We start from the raw sequence: 19,284 nt of genomic DNA, 5'->3' as shown, positions 1-19,284 counted from the left end.
TGGTGGGTATTGTAACTCCACCATCTATATGAGTCAGCGATCATACTAAAAGGTCGGATATGTGGGAAACAGATACCCTTCAGTGTGTTCAGAGAAATAAGACAGTATATTCCATATTTCATCTTTGACTACTTAACATAATTAAGTTAACATAGTTACAGTGAAAACAAGGAATCTTTAAAATCGTTAAAAGCTTATGCAGTGGGCAATATTTTCAGCACAATTAGTACTGAGACATGGTAATGGCCTAGAAATATGGGCCAGATGCATAAAGATGGTGACCTCTGGATTTGACCTGAAGAGCAGCGGCTTCCAAACTGGTGTCTGGGGAACTGCAGAGAGTCCGCAGCAAAATGAAGCATTATTAGAGGTTGGCAAATCAAAGAATATGTAAAAATGTCTACTCTGAGCATGAAACATAGCTCAGAGGTTTCGCTCTGTCCACTTTAATTTCCCCACCAGCAGCACAGACAGGCATGCAATTATGTACTAAATCAGCCTTCTCAGATGGAGGTCTAGGACAAACCTCATCAAATAGCGGCCCATGGCCTATTGCAAGTCTATGTGGGGGTGTTTCACATGAAAAAGTATGGAAACCCCTGGCGCAGAGGATTCAATCAGTGCAGAAGTTTGTCATCTTTATGCATGCGGTGGTCTACCGAGCCAATATCTCATCTTTCTGCATGTGTGTGTGTGTGCACATTTGGCAATTAAGAGATTGAGGACAGATGTTCAGCTCCTCAACAGTTTATCCATAATCATACGCTCTCAACAGTCATTTTCTCCCAGTAACTGGATCTGCCCTCCCTTACCCCCCGCAGCCCTGTTGGCGGAGGGTAATGGAATCCAGCGGACTAGAGAGTGCTTTCGTCCAGTCACATGGGGAAAACTGGATACCCCTTAGAAAAAAAAAACGTCACATGCTTTAGCCAGTGTTGCTTGCCTGTGCTGATTTAGGCATTCTGAAGTGCTATGAGGAAGACTGAAGGTAAACAAGCCTTTTGTTGAAGTTGTGGGTAAAAACGACCAACAGTAAGAGAAGTTCTGTCTATAGTTCTGTCTGACTGAACTCTTGAAACACTCATTTTGGCAGAAGATTGTTCAGGTTGTTTAATAGTCTTCCAGTGGTTCTGGGATTACAGCAAAGCCGCTGTACTTTATCATGGTGTGGGAATAGGACATAGGGAAATCTTTCTACAAATATTACCTTGCACCATTTTGATTTAAAGCAACAGTAAACTCTATAATCACAATGTGGCTGTCTTTTTCATTTCTTTTAGATAGTAACACTCTCAGTGGTGTGTTGTCTCTAAGATGTCCAGCACATTCCAAAGGCCCTTAGTACTGTGAAAAGCTTTAGAAAAATCATAGTAAACTCAGGAACAGTTTACATAGACATCTATATGGAGGTCAACTATAGAAAGTGTGGAATCATAGCAGGTGAAATATTTTCATATCCTGAAGCCTGAAATTCGGTGCTCTTTTGCCAGTTATTATTTATGAGCTTTACTGAAATCTGTAGTGTTTTATCCAACATGTATTTTCTGTCCTTAAACTCCCTTCACACACGGCGCCTGAACCCAGTTCCCAGTGTCCTTCCCTTATCTGCAGATGCTGACATAGTTTGCAACAATACAGGTTTCATGTGGAGCCTTGGCGAAAATGTAGTCGGATTCTGTGACATTACTGTGTGTCAATGGCAGACAGTAAAATCATAACAGCAGTATATCTAGGCCACTGAAATGTCCTTATTCAGCTAAAAGTGCCACACCATGCATGACACATGTTAACAAGTCACATTGATCCCACTGTGCAGCAGATTCAGAAAACTGCAAGTCTGATGGAAACTACTTGACATGTAAGACTCAAATTCATTTGTACTGGTAAATTTTTGCACCCAGAAATGATAAGTAATGTGACATATTCGAAATGATAGAATAATGTGAAAGAATGAGTAAAGGGATATCTTGGATAGTCTATATTAGTCAGAAATGTGGAGCTCATTATAGTCTGAAGCCCCAGGATTCATTTTTGCTGACTGTTCCTCCAGCTCGAACAGAGTTTGGGAAGAAAGCCTTCATGATCTCTGCCCCCACTGCATGGAACATCCTGCAGAGACACTTGAAACTGAAGGAACTGGAGACTCTTAGGGACTTTAAAGCAATTGTCAGATCTAAGGAAAATGAATCTACCCGTAATTATCAGTGCTTTTACCTGGTTAAATAAAGGTTAAATAAACTGTGCCTTTTGCTGCCACGGATTCTCTCATTTGTCTTTGAGAGCAGCAAAACGTAGCTGCTGAGCTGTGTAAAGACTGACAATGAGCATGAAAGAGGGGAGACCGAGCCAGTAATGTGAAGCACCGCTGCTTTTGACCTTCAGTCCCGGCGCGTAAGGTGAGTCGACCAAAGTCTGCCTGCGAATTCGCTCCATCTGCCAACTCCTGTTTCCCTGAATAAGGCAAAAAATAAAACGTGTTGCGCTTCACATTACTAATCCATGGCAGTTCAGATGAACCCTCTGTTATCCCCTATCAACAGGCCCGGTATGCCAGGCTGGCACCCCTCACCTTTCAGTGAAGCGTGCCTCATGTTGCACCCCCGCCCCTCCCCCCCGTGGAATTTAACAGCAGACTAAGCCTGCCTATATTTTGCTGAGTTGCATTTCTGGAACAGAGGAGATACTTGGTTGCGCGGTGTCTCTCGTAGCTTTGCTGCTGTTGCACATTAAGCTGACAGGCTTTCCTTCAAGTAAAACTGTTCTTTCTAATTAGTTAAATGTTTAGTGTCCATTAATTAGAGAGAAGTTGAACTGCAAAGAGATTTTTGGATTTGCCACAGTGAGCAGTTGAAATGTTTCATTTATGAGTTTTGCATCCCTTTATTCAAATGGTGTATTTTCTGTTTAAGTCGTGCTTCAAGCATTTTATATAGTTGCTGCTCCTGATATATGCAGCTGTTCCTGAACTCAGTTGATTGAGCTGTTCTTATCTGCAGATGCATGTAGTCTGAGTCATTACTTAACCCACTGTATATTTAATATGTGATATTAAGCAATGCATCATGTTTTTATTATTTAGAATCTACAAATGATCCTGGAGACTTTGGATGATTTCAGCTAACCATTAGGTGTGCAGTGATATAGTATTTGTGACAGTTATTGCTGTCATTTATTCTAAAAAGCTTATCCATGGAGCTAAATGTCCTGGCAAGCTAAATGTCCCTGTCATATCAACATGGCTGTACTATATCTTTAACTGGCTGCTTAGGGGTGAAGTATTTTCTCACAGTTGGAATACTTTGACTGTGACATTCTTAGACAAGGTCACTGTTGAAATGTAAGCAAAAACTATGTGTTTTTGGCACAAATAGGCAAAATTAGGCAATGCAATAGACCAAAGTTCACTTTGAAGCCCCATGGACTCTGTTCATTTGACAGGCATGAGGCTCCAATGAAAGATGAGAAGTTTATCTCTGTTATGATACCAACAATCCATGTGTATTGAGTCAAATGTAGGACATCAATCAATTCAAAATAGCACATGTACAGCAGAATAGTATTTTTTAGCTTTTATGTGGGTCCTGTCCTTGAAGTTGCTGTTCCTATGTGCCACTAATGAGTTCAACCCAATCTGAAGAGCCTATTTTACAATGGAAATTTGAATTAAGTCAAATTATACTCTGCCTCCAGAGCAACAGGGCAAAGGGAGCAATTTTCATTGTGCTGAATTGTACCATTGTGCTGAATTGTACCATTGTACTGCGCTGCTGCAAAGATTATTGATATGGAGAATTAATATGCTGAGATTACTTTCATTATTTCTCTGAAGCATACAGTAGTTTTCAATCAGTGTTATTGCTGCCTTACAAAAGTAAGTTTGGTAAAAACAGAAAAATGAACTCTAAGGACCTAAAAGTTGTAGATGTATTTTTTTTTAGTAAATTACATGGTTTCAAAACAGTGAAGCCAAAGCAGTAGGCTCACTTCAAAGTAACCATTTTCTTTTATGCTACCACCACAAGCAGTTCAGTTCTGTATTCTGTCTTGGTATTTTATTGCATGGTCCCAGGATGGTACAAGGATCCAGTCAATATTGTTAATTGGGAAGATATCAGATAGCTTAGACTTTAGATTCATTACAGCACTGATGAGAATTGCTAAGCAAACTGGCTCTAATTAGTCATTTGTTTGCTGATGTTATAATTAAGTTTTTCAGGGGAATGTTTGCAATGTTTCTAATTGTCAAACATCATGTTGAGATTAGATACTGTCATCAAGTAAAACATAATTTTAACTAATTCCAAATACCAGAACAATTATCATGTATCTAGTCTCACTGTCAGAGGCTTAGCGCCACATTTAGATGGCGATTGAAAACCCGTTGGGCAATGGAAATGGACAAATATTTGGCCTAAAGAGGGAAACTCTTAACACTATGGCTGGTGGGTTATGCGATGAAGCTGAAGGAAAGGCCTGGCACTGGACTTTGCATGTAACATAGCCCATACTGCAGCTGGTAAGGGGTTTTACTTGTGTACGATGGGCGCTCTGCCAGCCTCCTCACTGTCTCATTCATGGAAATGTGCCCACAGTCAAAGCTGTTACCCAGTCTCACCTTACAAAGGCCACAGAGAGAGCCACGCTGTTTGGGAATCAATTAAAAATGGAGGTCAGTGACTGCAAAAAATGGCAATCCACTCAGCAAAGCCTCTCTTTATTGACTCATTTGGATTCATACACATGGAATTCAGATAATGGAGATTCACCCTTTGGATGTTTTTTGACCTGGTTATGAATTTATAATAAGTTCTGCACCGCATGCAAGCTATGGTATAGATAGAGCAGGCAGGGACACTGAGTGAGATATTTCATACTGTTGGCCTACATCTGTTTGACTGCAACCTCATGAAACCCCTTCTGCAATAAACACTGTTTTATGAACCGGTCAGGGCCAAACCATGTTGGTACTTTGTCTTGTGTTGACAATTTGCTCCCTCCAGTGGTGAATAATTAAACAGACAAACAACAGGAGGGGTGTTGTTTGACTATGGATCCTACTGCTGTTGGTTACACAGAGTACCTTAAGCCTCATTTTCAAGCAAGATAAACAAAAACATGCGCACAGATTGTTGATAACATTTAATCTAGGGCATGTTTTGACAAATATTTGGCATATTGCATGAAGATTTAGCATTGTCTCTGTGCCCAATGTGTAAAAAAAACTGCTGAAAAGCCCGAAAATGACTCAACTGTTGTTTTTTGAAGCCTAATGTACCAGGCAGTGTGATGAAATTATACATTTTAATACATAAGCTATTATCACTCACTGTTGAGTGAGAACTAACCAAATTTTCTCACTCACTTTATTTTATAGATCAAAGTATCCATCACCCAAACACCTATTTTGAGTCATTTGCCATAGATGACCCATCAAAACAACAAAAGATAATGAGGCAGTGATGCAACCAAATTGGGCACCAGAACCATTAGGAGTGTTTTAATAGTGGATGTGAGCATGAAATTCCAGTCATATGCTGTACATGAACATCTGAAAATAGTTACAGTATTTTGAAGTACACACAGCTATTTGTCATCACTGTATGTAATATTTAGTCAAAATGTATATGAAAAAAACACCATCAGTGCATATCAGATTCTCCTTTATCCATTTGAAACGCCACAAAGTTTATCTGCACGTACAAACAAAGTTTCTGGTGACAGTATTGTCATGCAAGACGACCCTGCTGGTTCAATAAAGTTTCCAGTCGAGAAGCCGGGGGGGAATAGTAAACTTCAACAACAATATTTAACTTAGATACATAAAAAGAAAAGAGAAGGAACACCTGAAAATATTTATGTCTGCCAGGGCCATTCTTGTTCTTACAGCCTCTTTGAACAAAAGAGGCTGGAGAAGACAATAAAGATGTAAGCAATAACAAATGAATGGCGTCATAATCTACAAAACAATGCAAGGTAAATAAATGATGGGCAACAAAGGATAGGATAGTAATAAAAAAAACTATGACATGAACAATTATTACATCAAATATGTGATGGATCTGAACTGAGTGCACTGTACAAAAAATGTGTGGCAATACATTTAGGTCTGTCTTAGTCAACAGTATGCTGAAATACATCAGACTATCAATCCAAAGAGAGGAGAGCTGGGACTGTAATGCAGAATCTCTGGTTTGGTCCATATGATTTTCTCCATGACTCCATGTGATTAAACTGATTAGCTGTAATTCATTTGATGGCTCTGGACCCATATTTATCAACCCCTGTTCCCCTCTGATTTACAGCATAAAGTCCTGAGGAACAAAGTTGGTTCAAGATAAGCTCTCTCACTCTGAGATTTATGATCACAGTCAATACAGTTCATTTTCAGAAAAGCCTATACAGCATGTGGTGCAAGTGAAATTCAATTTCAAGGACGAGACAATTTGAACTTTACGCTGTCAGCATACAGAATCATACACAAACTACTCAATATTTCCTACTTCACAACGTGCCTTCCTTGGCTTTCAGACTTGACTTATGTCAGGTTTGAATATTAGAAAAAGATAGAAACAGTTCGTCCGGACCATCAGTGTGTGGGCGATAGGTCTGACTCATCCAGCGGTCGGTCTCCATGTGACTGGTTCTGCCCTTCTTTTTATCTCGCAGCAGCTGAAATGCAGAACAAAGGAGGCAGCCGATGAAGCCACAGCAGGCTAAATGATCAAAAGATCAAAGGAGGAGTTCTCTCTAAAAGCTGAAAATGAGATTTAACACATTCTCTGATTGTACCTTGGCTCGTTGAGAAACACTTTCCCTTTACTCAACACCAGACGGCAGTGTTGCATTGACACACAGCACAGTATGTGGCACTGCTAAGAGGAAAATTATGCTCTCACCCAAAAGGTCAACTGGGTCACTTTCTTGAAGCCAGATATCAGATAGCCAGATAGCCTATAGATCCATTAGATCAATACATTTAGTTTAGGCCAGATAAAACTAGTTATGTTATTTATAGTGATACCTGTTGATAGGGATTTTGTAGTTCATTTCAATTGTTCCCATCTTAAATAAAGGAGTGATAATAGCAATTTTAGTTATAAAATGTATATCAGGTTTAAGATTCTGTAAACTGTGATGTTGAGGATCAAAGATTTGACATCCCAGCTGGAAAAACTGTTATGTATTTACTATCTTTTTAAATATTTAACCCCCAAAAAATAACATCACACAAGCATAAAGTACATTTTCAAAGACCATGAATATGCGGTTAACTCAATTTTGATAACAAAAAGCCAGATAGGACCTTATAATTCCCAGCTCACAACCTCTTAATATCATGATATATCTTTATGTGTTTGAAATGCTGCAGTACAAGTGCACCCTGCTCTAAAACAGCCACAAATATTGCTGTAAAATAAGAATTTAAAAAATGCAGTACAAAAAAGATTTGACTAAATAGTCTCAAACAGCGTGAACACGTTCTTCCTCAGCAGGATTCCTAAAGCCTGACTCCATTTCCCTCTGTTGTTTACAGTAATCTAGGCCTGATTGTATGAGGGAAGGAAGGTGCGGGAATTTCATGCCCAGATTTTTCGACATGGGTGGAGTGAGTGTGTGTACAAACTGCGTATTACACATGAACGTGCACACGCATTCCCCCACCCTCTCCCCTCCTCCCACACACACACACACACACACACACACACACACACACACACACACACAGTGTCTGGGCCACACTGACATTTGCGGGCCGCACAATAGCTCCCGTCCAAAATAATCTGTGTTTATGTGAGGAAGTCCCTATCTTTCAACCCCTGCTGGTCGTTGGAGGGCGGGGGTGCGAAATCACAGGAAACACCTTCCCTCGCACCAGCAAAGCCCAATGAGCACAATGAGATATTAAAAGCTCCCAACTTCCCTGGAATAATTGCGAGTCTGGTGAAACAGCGTGGCCGAGGATGGGAGACAGCAGCGAGAGAAGGAGCTCAGAAAAACTGATGGAAGACAACAACGTACCGTTTTCTTCTCCACCTGAAGACTTGACACCGAGAAGCATCACTCCGTCTTTGGTGCTGTCAGGTCGGCTCTGGAAAGACGCGCTGTGAGGAGGCGAAGAGGCAGAGAGAGCAGGATATCTATGAGTACTTTGGTAGTTCAGACCGTTACAATAGAATCCATGTCGTCAAAATTCAAAGTCACTCACTTTTCAGTGCCGTTATCAATGGTCTCTGTTGAAGAGAAGAGAAGAGAAAGGAAGAGAAGAGAAGAAATGAGAAGAGAGGAGAGGAGAGGAGAGGAGAGGAGAGAAGAAATGAGAAGAGTGAAGAGAAGAGAAGTGAAGGGAAGAGAAGAGAAAAAAAATGAGAAGAGAATAGAAGAAATGAGAGAAGAGGAGAAAAAAGAAGAAATAAGAAGAGAAGAGAATAGAAGAAATGAGAAGAGAAGAGAAGAGAAGAGAAGACAAGAGCAGACATTTGTAAACACAGACTGTATTTTTATTGATCTGTCCACTTCATTCATACTGACTTGTATCCCTTATTAATTGAAATGTAAGCATTAATACCATTCAGCATGCAGCATTCATCTTTAATAGGCTACCTGTGTGATCGTGGACCTTCATGCATTTGAATTTGAGAATGCAGACGACAGCAGCCACTGCCACGCCGAGGACAGGCAGGAGAATCCACAGCAGCCTTTTGTCTGAGGATAAAACAACATTCATACAGTTTATACCATGTAGTGTTTATTAAAGATGAAACATGATGAAATACTGATTGGCCTAATGGGGGCGCTATAATTAAAGGTCAAAATTTCAGAAAGGCTGTAACTGCTAGTCCGATTTTGAGGAAACATGGAGGGATGATGCATCTTGTTGCTGATTGGCCCATGGGGTGCCTGCATCATTTGAGGTGGACAACATGTTTACGTGCTTCATTATTAAAATTGGAATGATAATGAAGGCACAGAGTAGGGAAAAGGCCAGCAGGAGCACATTATGGTCTTATAACCTCAACTCTAATAATACTGAGCCCAATTTACTTAATTTACCCAATTTACAGTACAGTACAGGACATTACCTGATTTGGGAGGTGCTTTCTCTTCAGTGCCAATCTGAGTACCTATCAAAGCAAATGTGTTTTTAGATTAGCTTCCAGTCCCTTTTTATTGTGACTAAGAATGAGTTCTGATTTAAAAAGGCATCCATTTATTCCATATGTGATGTGACTGTGTAGATGATATCAACGTAAGTAACTTACCACCTTTCTCTACAGGTTTTTTGTCGTCCTTTTCTTTCTGTCCTGAAGCTAAAAAAAAGTCTTACTATCACATTTACAATAAACTCAAATCGCCACCAGGGTCCTTGAAAAAGACATTCATATAAATTGAAACCAAGAATTTAAGTTATGAAGTACTAAAAGTTATACATTCATGGTACAGTGAAGCGCTGTGGATAAAAGCATCCACCAAATGGCATATATGAAGTAATAAGTGCTATGTCAGATGTCAAATGATCATATCTCATATTTTGGCCAGTAGAATTTCATTCATGGATATAAATCATGTAAATAAATATATACATATAAAGAATAAGAACAACTGAAAAGAAGAAAAAATACCAATTCTATAGACAACTAAAAAATTGCAAATATATGTGTACCTGGGGTGGGAGCAGGAGCAGGAGCAGGTGCAGCTGGGGAACAATAAAGAAAATAAAGATCATCATTGTTTCTGAGTCAAACTTGCACATTAAATACTGCATTTAGGTCAAAACATTTCAATTATGACAAGAGTAAACACTTTTTAGTCACATCTTAGCTTTCTCCTTAATTGTTTTTCTGCTTCTTAAGGGAACTTTGATTATCACCGGACATGATTTGGACACAATTCATTAGTCATTTCTCTGTAGTTTAGTGGAAAAAAGAGGTGATATTATTTGATACTGGTACATACCTTTGTCTGGTTTTGGTGTTTCCTTGTTGCTGTCAACCGGTTCTAATAAAATTCAAAATAGGTTGTCAATCCAAAATGGGACATCCAGCATTTAACAAAGGTCACACCTTGCTGTCATGAAGGTTTTTCATTATTTAGAAGCTGTAATCATCCATCTATCTAACAACAAGCAAAGAACATTTTGGAATACAAACCCCCACTCATTAATGATCATATACCTGGTGTCACGTCCGCCTTGGAGGTTTCAGAGGAGTCGTCAGAGCCTTGCTTTGGTTGACTCTCATCCTTAGTAGATACTGGTGCCACTGTGTCGTTCTGCTGTGTCATCTCTACTGCAGCTAATAGACATGAATAAAATGTCATGTAAATATGACAAATCTCAAACAGTAAGGGATAGTGATGAATAGTTAGATCAATAATACTAATAATAGCAATAATAATAATAATAATTATTATTATTATTTTTTATACCACTTTTCAAAACAAAGTACTTTACATAGAGTAAAACAGCAAAAAGAAATACAGTAAATGCAAACATAGCAGAAAGGAAAAAAACACACACAAAACAAATAGAAAATGACCATATTGGACTACAAACAAATCACAAAAAATTCAAATTTTAAAGACTTTTTAGCTGAGTCTTAAAGCCCCAATCTGCGATCACAGTTGGGAGCCGGTCTCCTGTGGCTGAGCAAGGAATTACAACACAGTTGTTCTGGTTGTTTGCTCCCCCCACCCCCCCACCCCCGTACCCACTCTACTGTATCATCAGCAAAGCAATGAAAACCAAGATTGTGTAGTTCATTCAATTCTGGACAAAGACTAACTGTTATTGTCTTTGGATGGAGGCAAGGTTGGAGTGACCAAATCCTTGTGCTCTGTTGGTGCAGGTGGAGGGGGAACAGTCGTCTGGACAGCAGCTGTGGTCGGAGGCTCTGCCTTCTCTGGAACCACAAAACATTAGGAATTAAAATATAAGCACAAACTATTGTGTGACCCAGTCCAGCTACCTAGGGGAGACCGGGGATGGTCTCAACACAGGATAGTTGCAATGCTTTCAATTCCTCCAATCAGGAGCAAGCTAGAAATCATGTGATTAACTGTGTAGACGCTCCATTCAATCCCAAGCTCACATGTGGAAAGGAAAGAGGCTTTGAAGAAAACTGACAAATTTACAGCCAAATTTCTGATTTTGAGGTATGTAATTTTTTAATAAAATTTTTTTTTTTTGGATAGCACATTCTCTTTTACCATCAGAATTATCAAACTTAAATTAGGATAATCAGCTTTTCTCCTTGTTAGCTAATTTTCCATGTAACAATATACACCTATTTAACAGTAAATGCCAATGACATTTTTATATTAAAAAAAACCCATTACTGCAAAACAACCTATTTTTAGAGGATACCTCGCTGTATACCAGTAGCCATAAATAAAAATTCCAAAACAATAACACAATCACAGATTTTTTAACAACTCCCCCCCTTTGCCCCTTCAATCATATAAAACTGCATTTCTCTCCTAAACAGACTCTGCTGTCCCACTGGTTTACACAGTCAGCCACTTTTGAATGATCCCTCCCCACATTATGTCCTGTCCCAACATTCTGTTTCAACATTATGTCCCGCCCCAACATCCTGCATTATGTCCCGCCCCAACATCCTGTTTCAACTGGAAATACGTCAAATTATTGTGACTTTAATGGCTGGGGTGGGGATAGTTGTAACAGAATAAACATGTCACAACTTAAACCAGTTAACACACATGACTCTCGCACAAATACATACGCACACAAACACATGGACAAATATGTTAAAAGTGTTACAATCAACCCCAGTCTCCCCTATCAATCAATCTATCTATCTATCTATCTATCTATTCAACAGACACTCACTGATCTCAGGTGGTTCCCTGGTGGGAGCAGTGGGAGCAATGGGAGCAATGGTAGCAGTAACAGTAGTAGTAGCAGCAGGGGCAGGAGGCGCGGGGCCTGGTGTTGGATCTTGTTTTGGTTCTGTAGACACACAGACATTGAGATAGAGTTACAATTTAAACACTTGCATAAGATCAGTTAAGGAGAAATGAAGCCAAAACTCAATTAACACACTTCTGGTCATGTCGTTCTGCTGAGTCAAAACATACGGCTGTAATATCAGCAGAGACTGGGTTTCACAAGGAAAGAAGAACTTGGATGGGGCAAAATGCAGCAGGAATAAGTGATGGATAAAAAAACATCTGGGTAAACTAAAATTAAAAGGATTAAAATGATCGTCTCATTTTCTTTAATTTTTTCCTCAGGATTTATTGAGGAAATAATTTAAATATCATGCATTTAGTGATTGAGCTATAGGCTACTCACTTGGTTTCAATGTTGTCACCACTGCTGGTTGTCCTGATTCATCTGTCTCATCTGATAAAACTGGGAAGAAGAGACACAACTGTGAACTTACAAATACTTCACACATGTCCATTTGCATTATGTACAACACAGTCATGCATTGAATGAAGTTTAAAAACAATACTATGGGGCATAGCATAGTAACACAACAGTGAGGTTGAAAATCGCTCATCAGCAGTAGGTGATAATACATCTAGTGGTGAATTATGTAAACAAAATCTTGAAGCTGGTGTCACACTCATGTTTCCAGGCACATCACAGTTGGCCAAATAGTGTAAGAAGTCTGAAGTAGGGCTGGGTGATAAATCAATATCGTGACACACAATTCTGCTGTCTAAATTGATGATAACAAGCAAATTTTATTTAAAAACTCTGACAAAATGAGGTATGAAACATTTTAAGGAATATTAATTGAAAGTATCAGTTTACCTCGAATTACCATTCAATGGCACACATTCATTTTTAATTATTTAATAATGTGACTTTGCATATGTAAGCCATATCGTGATATATATCGATATTGAAAAAAATCCTGATGATTACGGTGATACTGATTTCAACCATATCGCCCAGCCCCAGTCTGAGGTAGTGCTCTTCTGATGTGTTATCTAGGAAACAAAAATGCTCCCGTCATGAAAGAGCCAGCATCAATTTGTCTATGTGAAACATTTCCTCAGAACGATCTGTTCCCCTTTTAGCATCAGACAGTCGCCGCATGTTTGCATCGTTCCTGTTTGGCATGCACTGAAAGGCCAGCCAGCGCCTGGGACAAAGGCGGCCCCTCCGCTGGTGTCAGACTGGGGATGACAAGTGGAGATAGTGGCGGTGGCGGGTGTCGTGTCGGAGGTGGATATCCTCCGGTCGCAGCCCGCCGCGGTGTGAAGCTGCATCCTGTCCCAGACGCACTATTGTTGTCCCTTGACCCTGTGCGGCTGAGAGGGCCGGGCCAGGCTTCCCGTCTTCGCCGCTGTCAGCTGCGACCCGTGTCCGCTCCCCGTGTTTCGCCGCTGAGGAGCTGACCCCGGGGTTCCAGCATGCAGCTCTGTCTCGCTTTATGAGCCTTGTCAGGAGAGTCAGCAGTTGAGCCTTCCTTGCCCACTACAGATGTGGAGATCCTCATGATTAGAGAATGACAAATATTTGGGAAGGGGAAATTTTATGCTAGGAAGGCCAAGCTGCAGGCGAATGATGACTGTTCTGAATTTTAGAAGCTTCCAAAATGGCCCTCAGTGACTTTCCCTAGACCCACTTTCTGTACAAACTAGTGTTGTTAGATTTTCAAATTCACACTACACTAGTAAGGAAAGGAAATATTGGTTAGAATTATATTTACCCCATTCAATTGGCAGCTTATTGGCCTTAAACCCCCCAAAATCCACTGACCATTCTAGTGTTAAGAATTCTTTAATCTCTCTTAATAGGTTACAGAATTGTAATTTTCTCAGGTTTTCTTATTCCTTTCCTTTCCTTATCTTTCCTTTCCTTTCCTTTCCTTTCCTTTCCTTTCCTTTCCTTTCCTTATCTTTCCTTTCCTTATCTTTCCTTTCCTCTCCTCTCCTTTCCTTTCCTTTCCTTTCCTCTCCTTCCCTTTCCTTTCCTTTCCTTTCCTCTCCTTCCCTTTCCTTCATGTGCTGTGGCACTAGAAAAAGCTCCAGCCCTTGGGTGCAGATGTCCCGTCTGGGAGAGCGGTGCCCATGGCGTGGTTGTTTCCTTCAGATGTTTACAGCTGAACGCTGGAGGCGGATCCGCTGCCAGTCGGGACGTTTCGCTCTCAGGACAATGACCCCTCTTCTCTGTGAGAGAGGGAGCAGCTCGGTTCCCACTGCCTATCTGCGGTCAGATCACCTATCTGGCCAGCGCAGAACAGTTAAAGGTTCTTTTGGATATGTGCCCGGCTTTGCAAAAGAAAAACAAACAATCAAGAGCCACCCTATTTTTCCTGTCCTTCAAGCAAGAAACAACACTCATTTGTCACTCCTTGATGTGTTTTCATTTCTTTGGTTTTGATTCATTCTTGTTTTCTTAATTAGAATGTATTTTTACCTTCATTATCACCGGCAACACAACAAATACAACTTTTAATCTTTTTCTCTCAATCTTTAGTCCAAAAGTTTACTCAATGAAAGTCGAGGACGAACACACATCGCACGTACACCACACACACACACACACACACACACACACACACACACACACGCACACGTGCACGTACACAGCTTATCTCAGCTCGGACAAACGGAAATACACTCTCAGACTGGATGCCCCCGAGGTAATGTTCAAAGTGTGAGAGTGGCTTTCGGATAACACTGTGATACTCCTCTGGATCTTTATCTTTGCACATACCAAGACCAAACTAAATAACATCAAAACAAAAAACAAACAAGCAAGCAAGTGCAAAACCTCAAGCTCAATTATCACCAAAAATATGGACGACTTCTGCTGCGAAACACTCAGACAACGCAGAACTCTCTTTCCATTCAAACATTTATATTGTTAAAATAACTAATAACATTTTTTGCCAACTAAAAATGGCAAAAAATCTGATTGTGGAAATGTTTCTGGCGTCAGTAGACTTTTGCCATTGTAACATATTAGATTCAGTTTTGTTTTACACACTAATCTAGGCATCAATTATTTGAGGGCCCTGTCCTGGTTGAAGTGACAGTTTCTTGGAACTGAAACTGATTGATCCTAGGTTAAGGAGAGCTGAGAATGTCTATTGCAGCTCTGACTCATCTACAGTATGTAACCCCGTCAAAGGAGGTTTCAGTGGCTCCCCTACCTGTTGTGAAGAACTGGAACGACGCTAGCAGAAGGAGGACAAGAACCCTGATGGTCTTCATGGTGATTCTGCGGCCGTGAACCCCTCCGAGTCCCTTCCTCAGACCAGAACTGAGCAGCCAGTGGAAAAGGTGTCCGAGCTCGGCCGCCCCGCTGCTGATGCTTATTTTGGCACTTCCTTTAGATAAAGGAGGGGAGGAAATACACTGGCTTCCCCTCCTGACGTGCAGGGGGCGGCTGTGCAGACCAGTGCAGAGCAGCCAGTGGGCGAGAAATCTCGGGCCCATTCGACAGGAACTCGGATTTGAGGATTGTGTTTGAATGTGTCGCCAACTCCTGTCACTTATTTTTTCCTGAGCTCACATTTGAGGGCCAGTGTGACCAGTCAGGACGAGACTGGGAGGTTTCTGAGACTTTCATTAGTGATCACCCAGGTCAAGCATGTCACCACTCTTCTGAAGGAGAAGGCTTTGGCAAAAAGAACAACCAAGCTTTGGAAAAAATGACAACCCATGCTTTCCAAGAATTGCATCTTCATTATATCTTTAGATAAGTCGAGTGCAGAGGAGTTGATTTTCCAAGGTTTGCCCTTGGAATAAGTGACAGTTAGTGGCGCCATTTCAAAATCCTCATCCACTGAATAGGGTGAAGTAACTGGTTTTAGTGTTGGGAATCTTTGATAAACCTCCACTAACAATCTGAGTCAATTGCTATCGCTGCGTAATAGCAAGGCACATCAGATTATATTCACACAGATTTAAAAACTTCATACCAATTGTCATACCAATTCATACCTATTGAAGTGGATGCACCAACAGCACAAATTCAAAACAATTTACAATCATAAAATGTCTCTTTTATCTTAGGTTAATGATACCCACGTATGAGCAAAGCAAACAGCTGCAGCAGAAGACTAAAGCCTTCGCAGCCCAAGGGAGCTGCTTAAATACCAGCTGTGACGTTTTACCATTCTTCATTGTTTTTTTAACAGTGCCTCCATGCAGACGACCTTAGTGAGGTCACCACACTGTTCAGGCTGCTTAAGAATATTCCTGTTGTAACAGTAATAAGGCTGCAGAGCCTCACTCTACTCTTACACTTTAACGAGTGAAGTGGATACAGTTTATTTGCCTCTCAGATTTTGGAGCACAAAGGCCTGAGGGAGAGTCATACAGTTTGATGCTCTTACTGAGACTGAGATCTGTATTTAAGATACAATCCACCAAGCACTGTATTTCATTGACAGTTCACCTGAAATCACAGCTGCTTGTGGCAGAAACAAAGGTGTTATAGCAATAGACGGGACATACAGTATAACAAAGGTTTGTGCGTTATAAGCTTCTGACACCTGCTGTTGCTAAACTTTTCTTTAATGATACAGCAAATGGTGAATGTTGTGAAAATTAGCCAACTTATCATGGGTGCTTCATTAAAATTGCTTGGGCTGTGGATTTGATATACCATCAGGAAGAAAGTCTCTACTTCTGGACTTCATTGTGGAGTCTCACTTTTCCTCCTATCTGTGGTTATCACCAAACAGGCTGGAACTATAATGTTGGACTTTGCAGACCTAACCACATGTGTTTCTACTGCATCAAACTCAGTCATTTCAATGGCAGTGCGATTAGCCATTATTCATTACACAGGCCTTGCTGTAAACAGTCTCAGTTAGGGCTGCATGTTATTCCTCTGGGGCTACGAAACTTAGAGAAGCCAATGAGGAGGCTCGGACTCTCCCGAAAACAGGATGTCAAAGTTCACTTCCTTCCAGTGGAGCATTGTGCCTCGACTTCAGCTGAACAGACCAAAGAAAGGCCTTTACAAATCAGATATAAATAAATGAAGGTCACTAAGTGGTTCTTAGTTAGGTGGGATGGTTCTTTTACAGTAGAATATTTTGTTTATCTGGAGAAATGATTTTGGGAAAAAGGAGGCAGAGTGGATTTTTGAGGAATGATTCTCTATCCCCTCCAAGATCAGAAAGATGACAGCTCAATGAAAGTTTAAATTTTTTTCCTAATAGTTTCCTGTTTTATTTCAGTGATTTGAACTGACTCTGATGTGTGTGACAAGAAGAGGAAGGCTGCACACCTTTGTCAGTATATAAACAGAGATGTTTGCGCGGTCTTGGCTTTATCTTTAATCAGAGAAGTTACTCAGGTTGATCCAGAGGAAGCACCTTTGTTATGTGGAATTGCCAAGCTGCAGTTTCCCATGTACTTATTGTGCAGTCAATGCCAAATTCCTTTGTTGAGGGGTCCTGTTAGAAACGAAGCTCTAGGCAGCAGATGAAAACTCAATTACCAAGAGTGAAATGTGCCAACAGCAAGCCCACTATTTAATAAGGAAGACCAAATCAGTGGGGGTTGATAAGAGTTGTTGATCAGTACCAGTGACTCAATAATTACTTCACCAGGTGCTGAGATTTCTGATTTTCAAACCTCACTTTTCCGTAATCTGTTTTGAAAAAAACAAAAGAGCCCCTGTTTCTCTTGGATCCCTGCTCTAATTAGTTATCTTACTTGTCTCTATTGTGAAATTACGACTATTGTTTGTGTCAAGGCCACAGGCCGCCTTGGGGAAGGGAGGGGAGCTGTGCCAGAGACTTGTGGAGGAGGAGACAAATTCTATCAATGTTGTTGCAATTCCTACTGGTCACCAATAGGGGTCACTAAAGGTCATAAGAGTATTTAATGCCGCTTTAAGTTCATGTGGAAGAGTTAGAAATCAAGTTTAATCTTGGAAGGCATTTAAAAACCCTTCAGTTACTGTATCTTATTCCAGTTCTCTCCCCCTTCAACTCTGAGGCGTGAAGAACAGAATATAATTTTATTTTGGAGAATGAAATTTGGCCTCTGGTTTCCTTGCAGGTGTAACGATTCTGGGTGTTCCCCATCATCTGGTGGGAATATGGCAACACTGAATATCACATCACTATCTCTGTAATACAGCTCCATTCAGTCACCATGCAAAAATGCCCAAAGGATTATTTTGTGGAACGTATTACATTTTATTTTGGATGGTTGCATATCCATTGGCAGAGAACTGAGAGTAGGACAGCCCGGCTTAGTCAAACACACACACACCCACACCCACACACACACACACAAAGCAGGTTCATTTCAAGTTGAAATTCATGCACATTTTTATTGAACAGTTATATAAAATACTTTTCATAGTTGCAAGTGCATGCCTCATCTGCCAACAGTTTTGAAGTTAAATTACAAAAGCAAGGCTTCATGTCGTGTAGTGAATTACTTGGGCACTTAAGCAGTTCTTAAAAAAGATCGAAGTATTTTTTTTTCGTTTCATCTTAAAGTATTGAGCAGTATCAAACCTGTAACTGATATACAAAGCAGAGTTCCAAATAATAATAGTAATAATAATAATCAAATTACACTTTCTGTGGCACATTTACAAAACAGAACGAAACCGATTAAACCGTTATATGACACGAACAGCTATCATGCATTTTGAGTTCCACATGTAACCACACACCTCACGAGAATTGTCAAACATGCGTAATTGGACTGTGTGCACTTACAAGCGCAGGATAAAAATATGATTTCTCATCCATCTTAGATAGTTAAATGCTTCAATTACAAAAGAAGTTGAAGGCATAGAGCATTATCATGGTGTTAATTGAAAGTATGCAGGTATACGTTTCCAGTATATGTTCACTAAAGCGCAATATATTTCAAAACAGGCTTCCACAGCCAAGGTATTCAGATTTTCTATTTCCTCTGTTTGATTTTTATAAAACATGCATAGGCAGACACTTTTAAGTTTATTGTATTCTTTTTTTTTTTTACACAATATAGGTTCTCTATTTTTACTTTGTTCGCAATACTTAAAAAGAGAAAAATGAACACTCAAGAATTCCAGCAAGCCACAATAAATCTACCCCCCCCCCCCCCAAAAGAGACAAAAAATAAACATATTTGCAAATGATAGATAGGTAAATGTAAATTCCAGTTATGAAACTCAAGAAAATAGGTATTCATTACGGAGTTATTTAGCCATTATACAGAAAAATCAGGTCAAAGCACACACCAAAAGAACCTGAGGTAAGCATAATCTGTACAAAACCATAAAACGTTCCATTATTTGGCATTTCGACAACGTTGCAACATTCTTTTTAAGACTGCCTA

General features: G+C 40.1%; 1 protein-coding gene across 1 annotated transcript; it reads right to left on the bottom strand.

The window, feature by feature from the left end:
- Positions 1-5,643: 5,643 nt before the first annotated feature.
- Positions 5,644-15,420, bottom strand: LOC139917254 (uncharacterized). The gene is made up of 13 exons (XM_078291712.1): positions 15,135-15,420; positions 12,314-12,373; positions 11,849-11,968; positions 10,782-10,898; positions 10,173-10,292; positions 9,955-9,996; positions 9,662-9,694; positions 9,261-9,308; positions 9,081-9,122; positions 8,602-8,703; positions 8,207-8,231; positions 8,020-8,102; positions 5,644-6,669 (listed from the first exon to the last, which is right to left on the bottom strand). Exons 1-13 carry the CDS (start codon positions 15,418-15,420, stop codon positions 6,656-6,658), a joined length of 1,092 nt encoding a protein of 363 aa, XP_078147838.1. The 3' UTR covers positions 5,644-6,655.
- Between the last annotated feature and the right edge of the window lie 3,864 nt (positions 15,421-19,284).

This window comes from Centroberyx gerrardi, chromosome 23, assembly GCF_048128805.1.
Source record: "Centroberyx gerrardi isolate f3 chromosome 23, fCenGer3.hap1.cur.20231027, whole genome shotgun sequence".
Lineage (NCBI taxonomy): Eukaryota > Metazoa > Chordata > Actinopteri > Beryciformes > Berycidae > Centroberyx > Centroberyx gerrardi.
The sequence above is the reverse complement of the archived record's forward strand: the minus strand, read 5'-3'. Positions and strand labels throughout refer to the sequence as shown.

Bases quoted from the DNA above. Each gene is read 5' to 3' on its own strand.
- LOC139917254 (XM_078291712.1), bottom strand. From the start codon at position 15,420: ATGGGCCCGAGATTTCTCGCCCACTGGCTGCTCTGCACTGGTCTGCAC. The intron at 9,695-9,954 runs GTATGTACCAGT...ATTGTTCCCCAG, and splicing joins AACACCAAAACCAGACAAAG to CTGCACCTGCTCCTGCTCCT. The intron at 8,232-8,601 runs GTAGCCTATTAA...TCTCTTCAACAG, and splicing joins GAAGGTCCACGATCACACAG to AGACCATTGATAACGGCACT.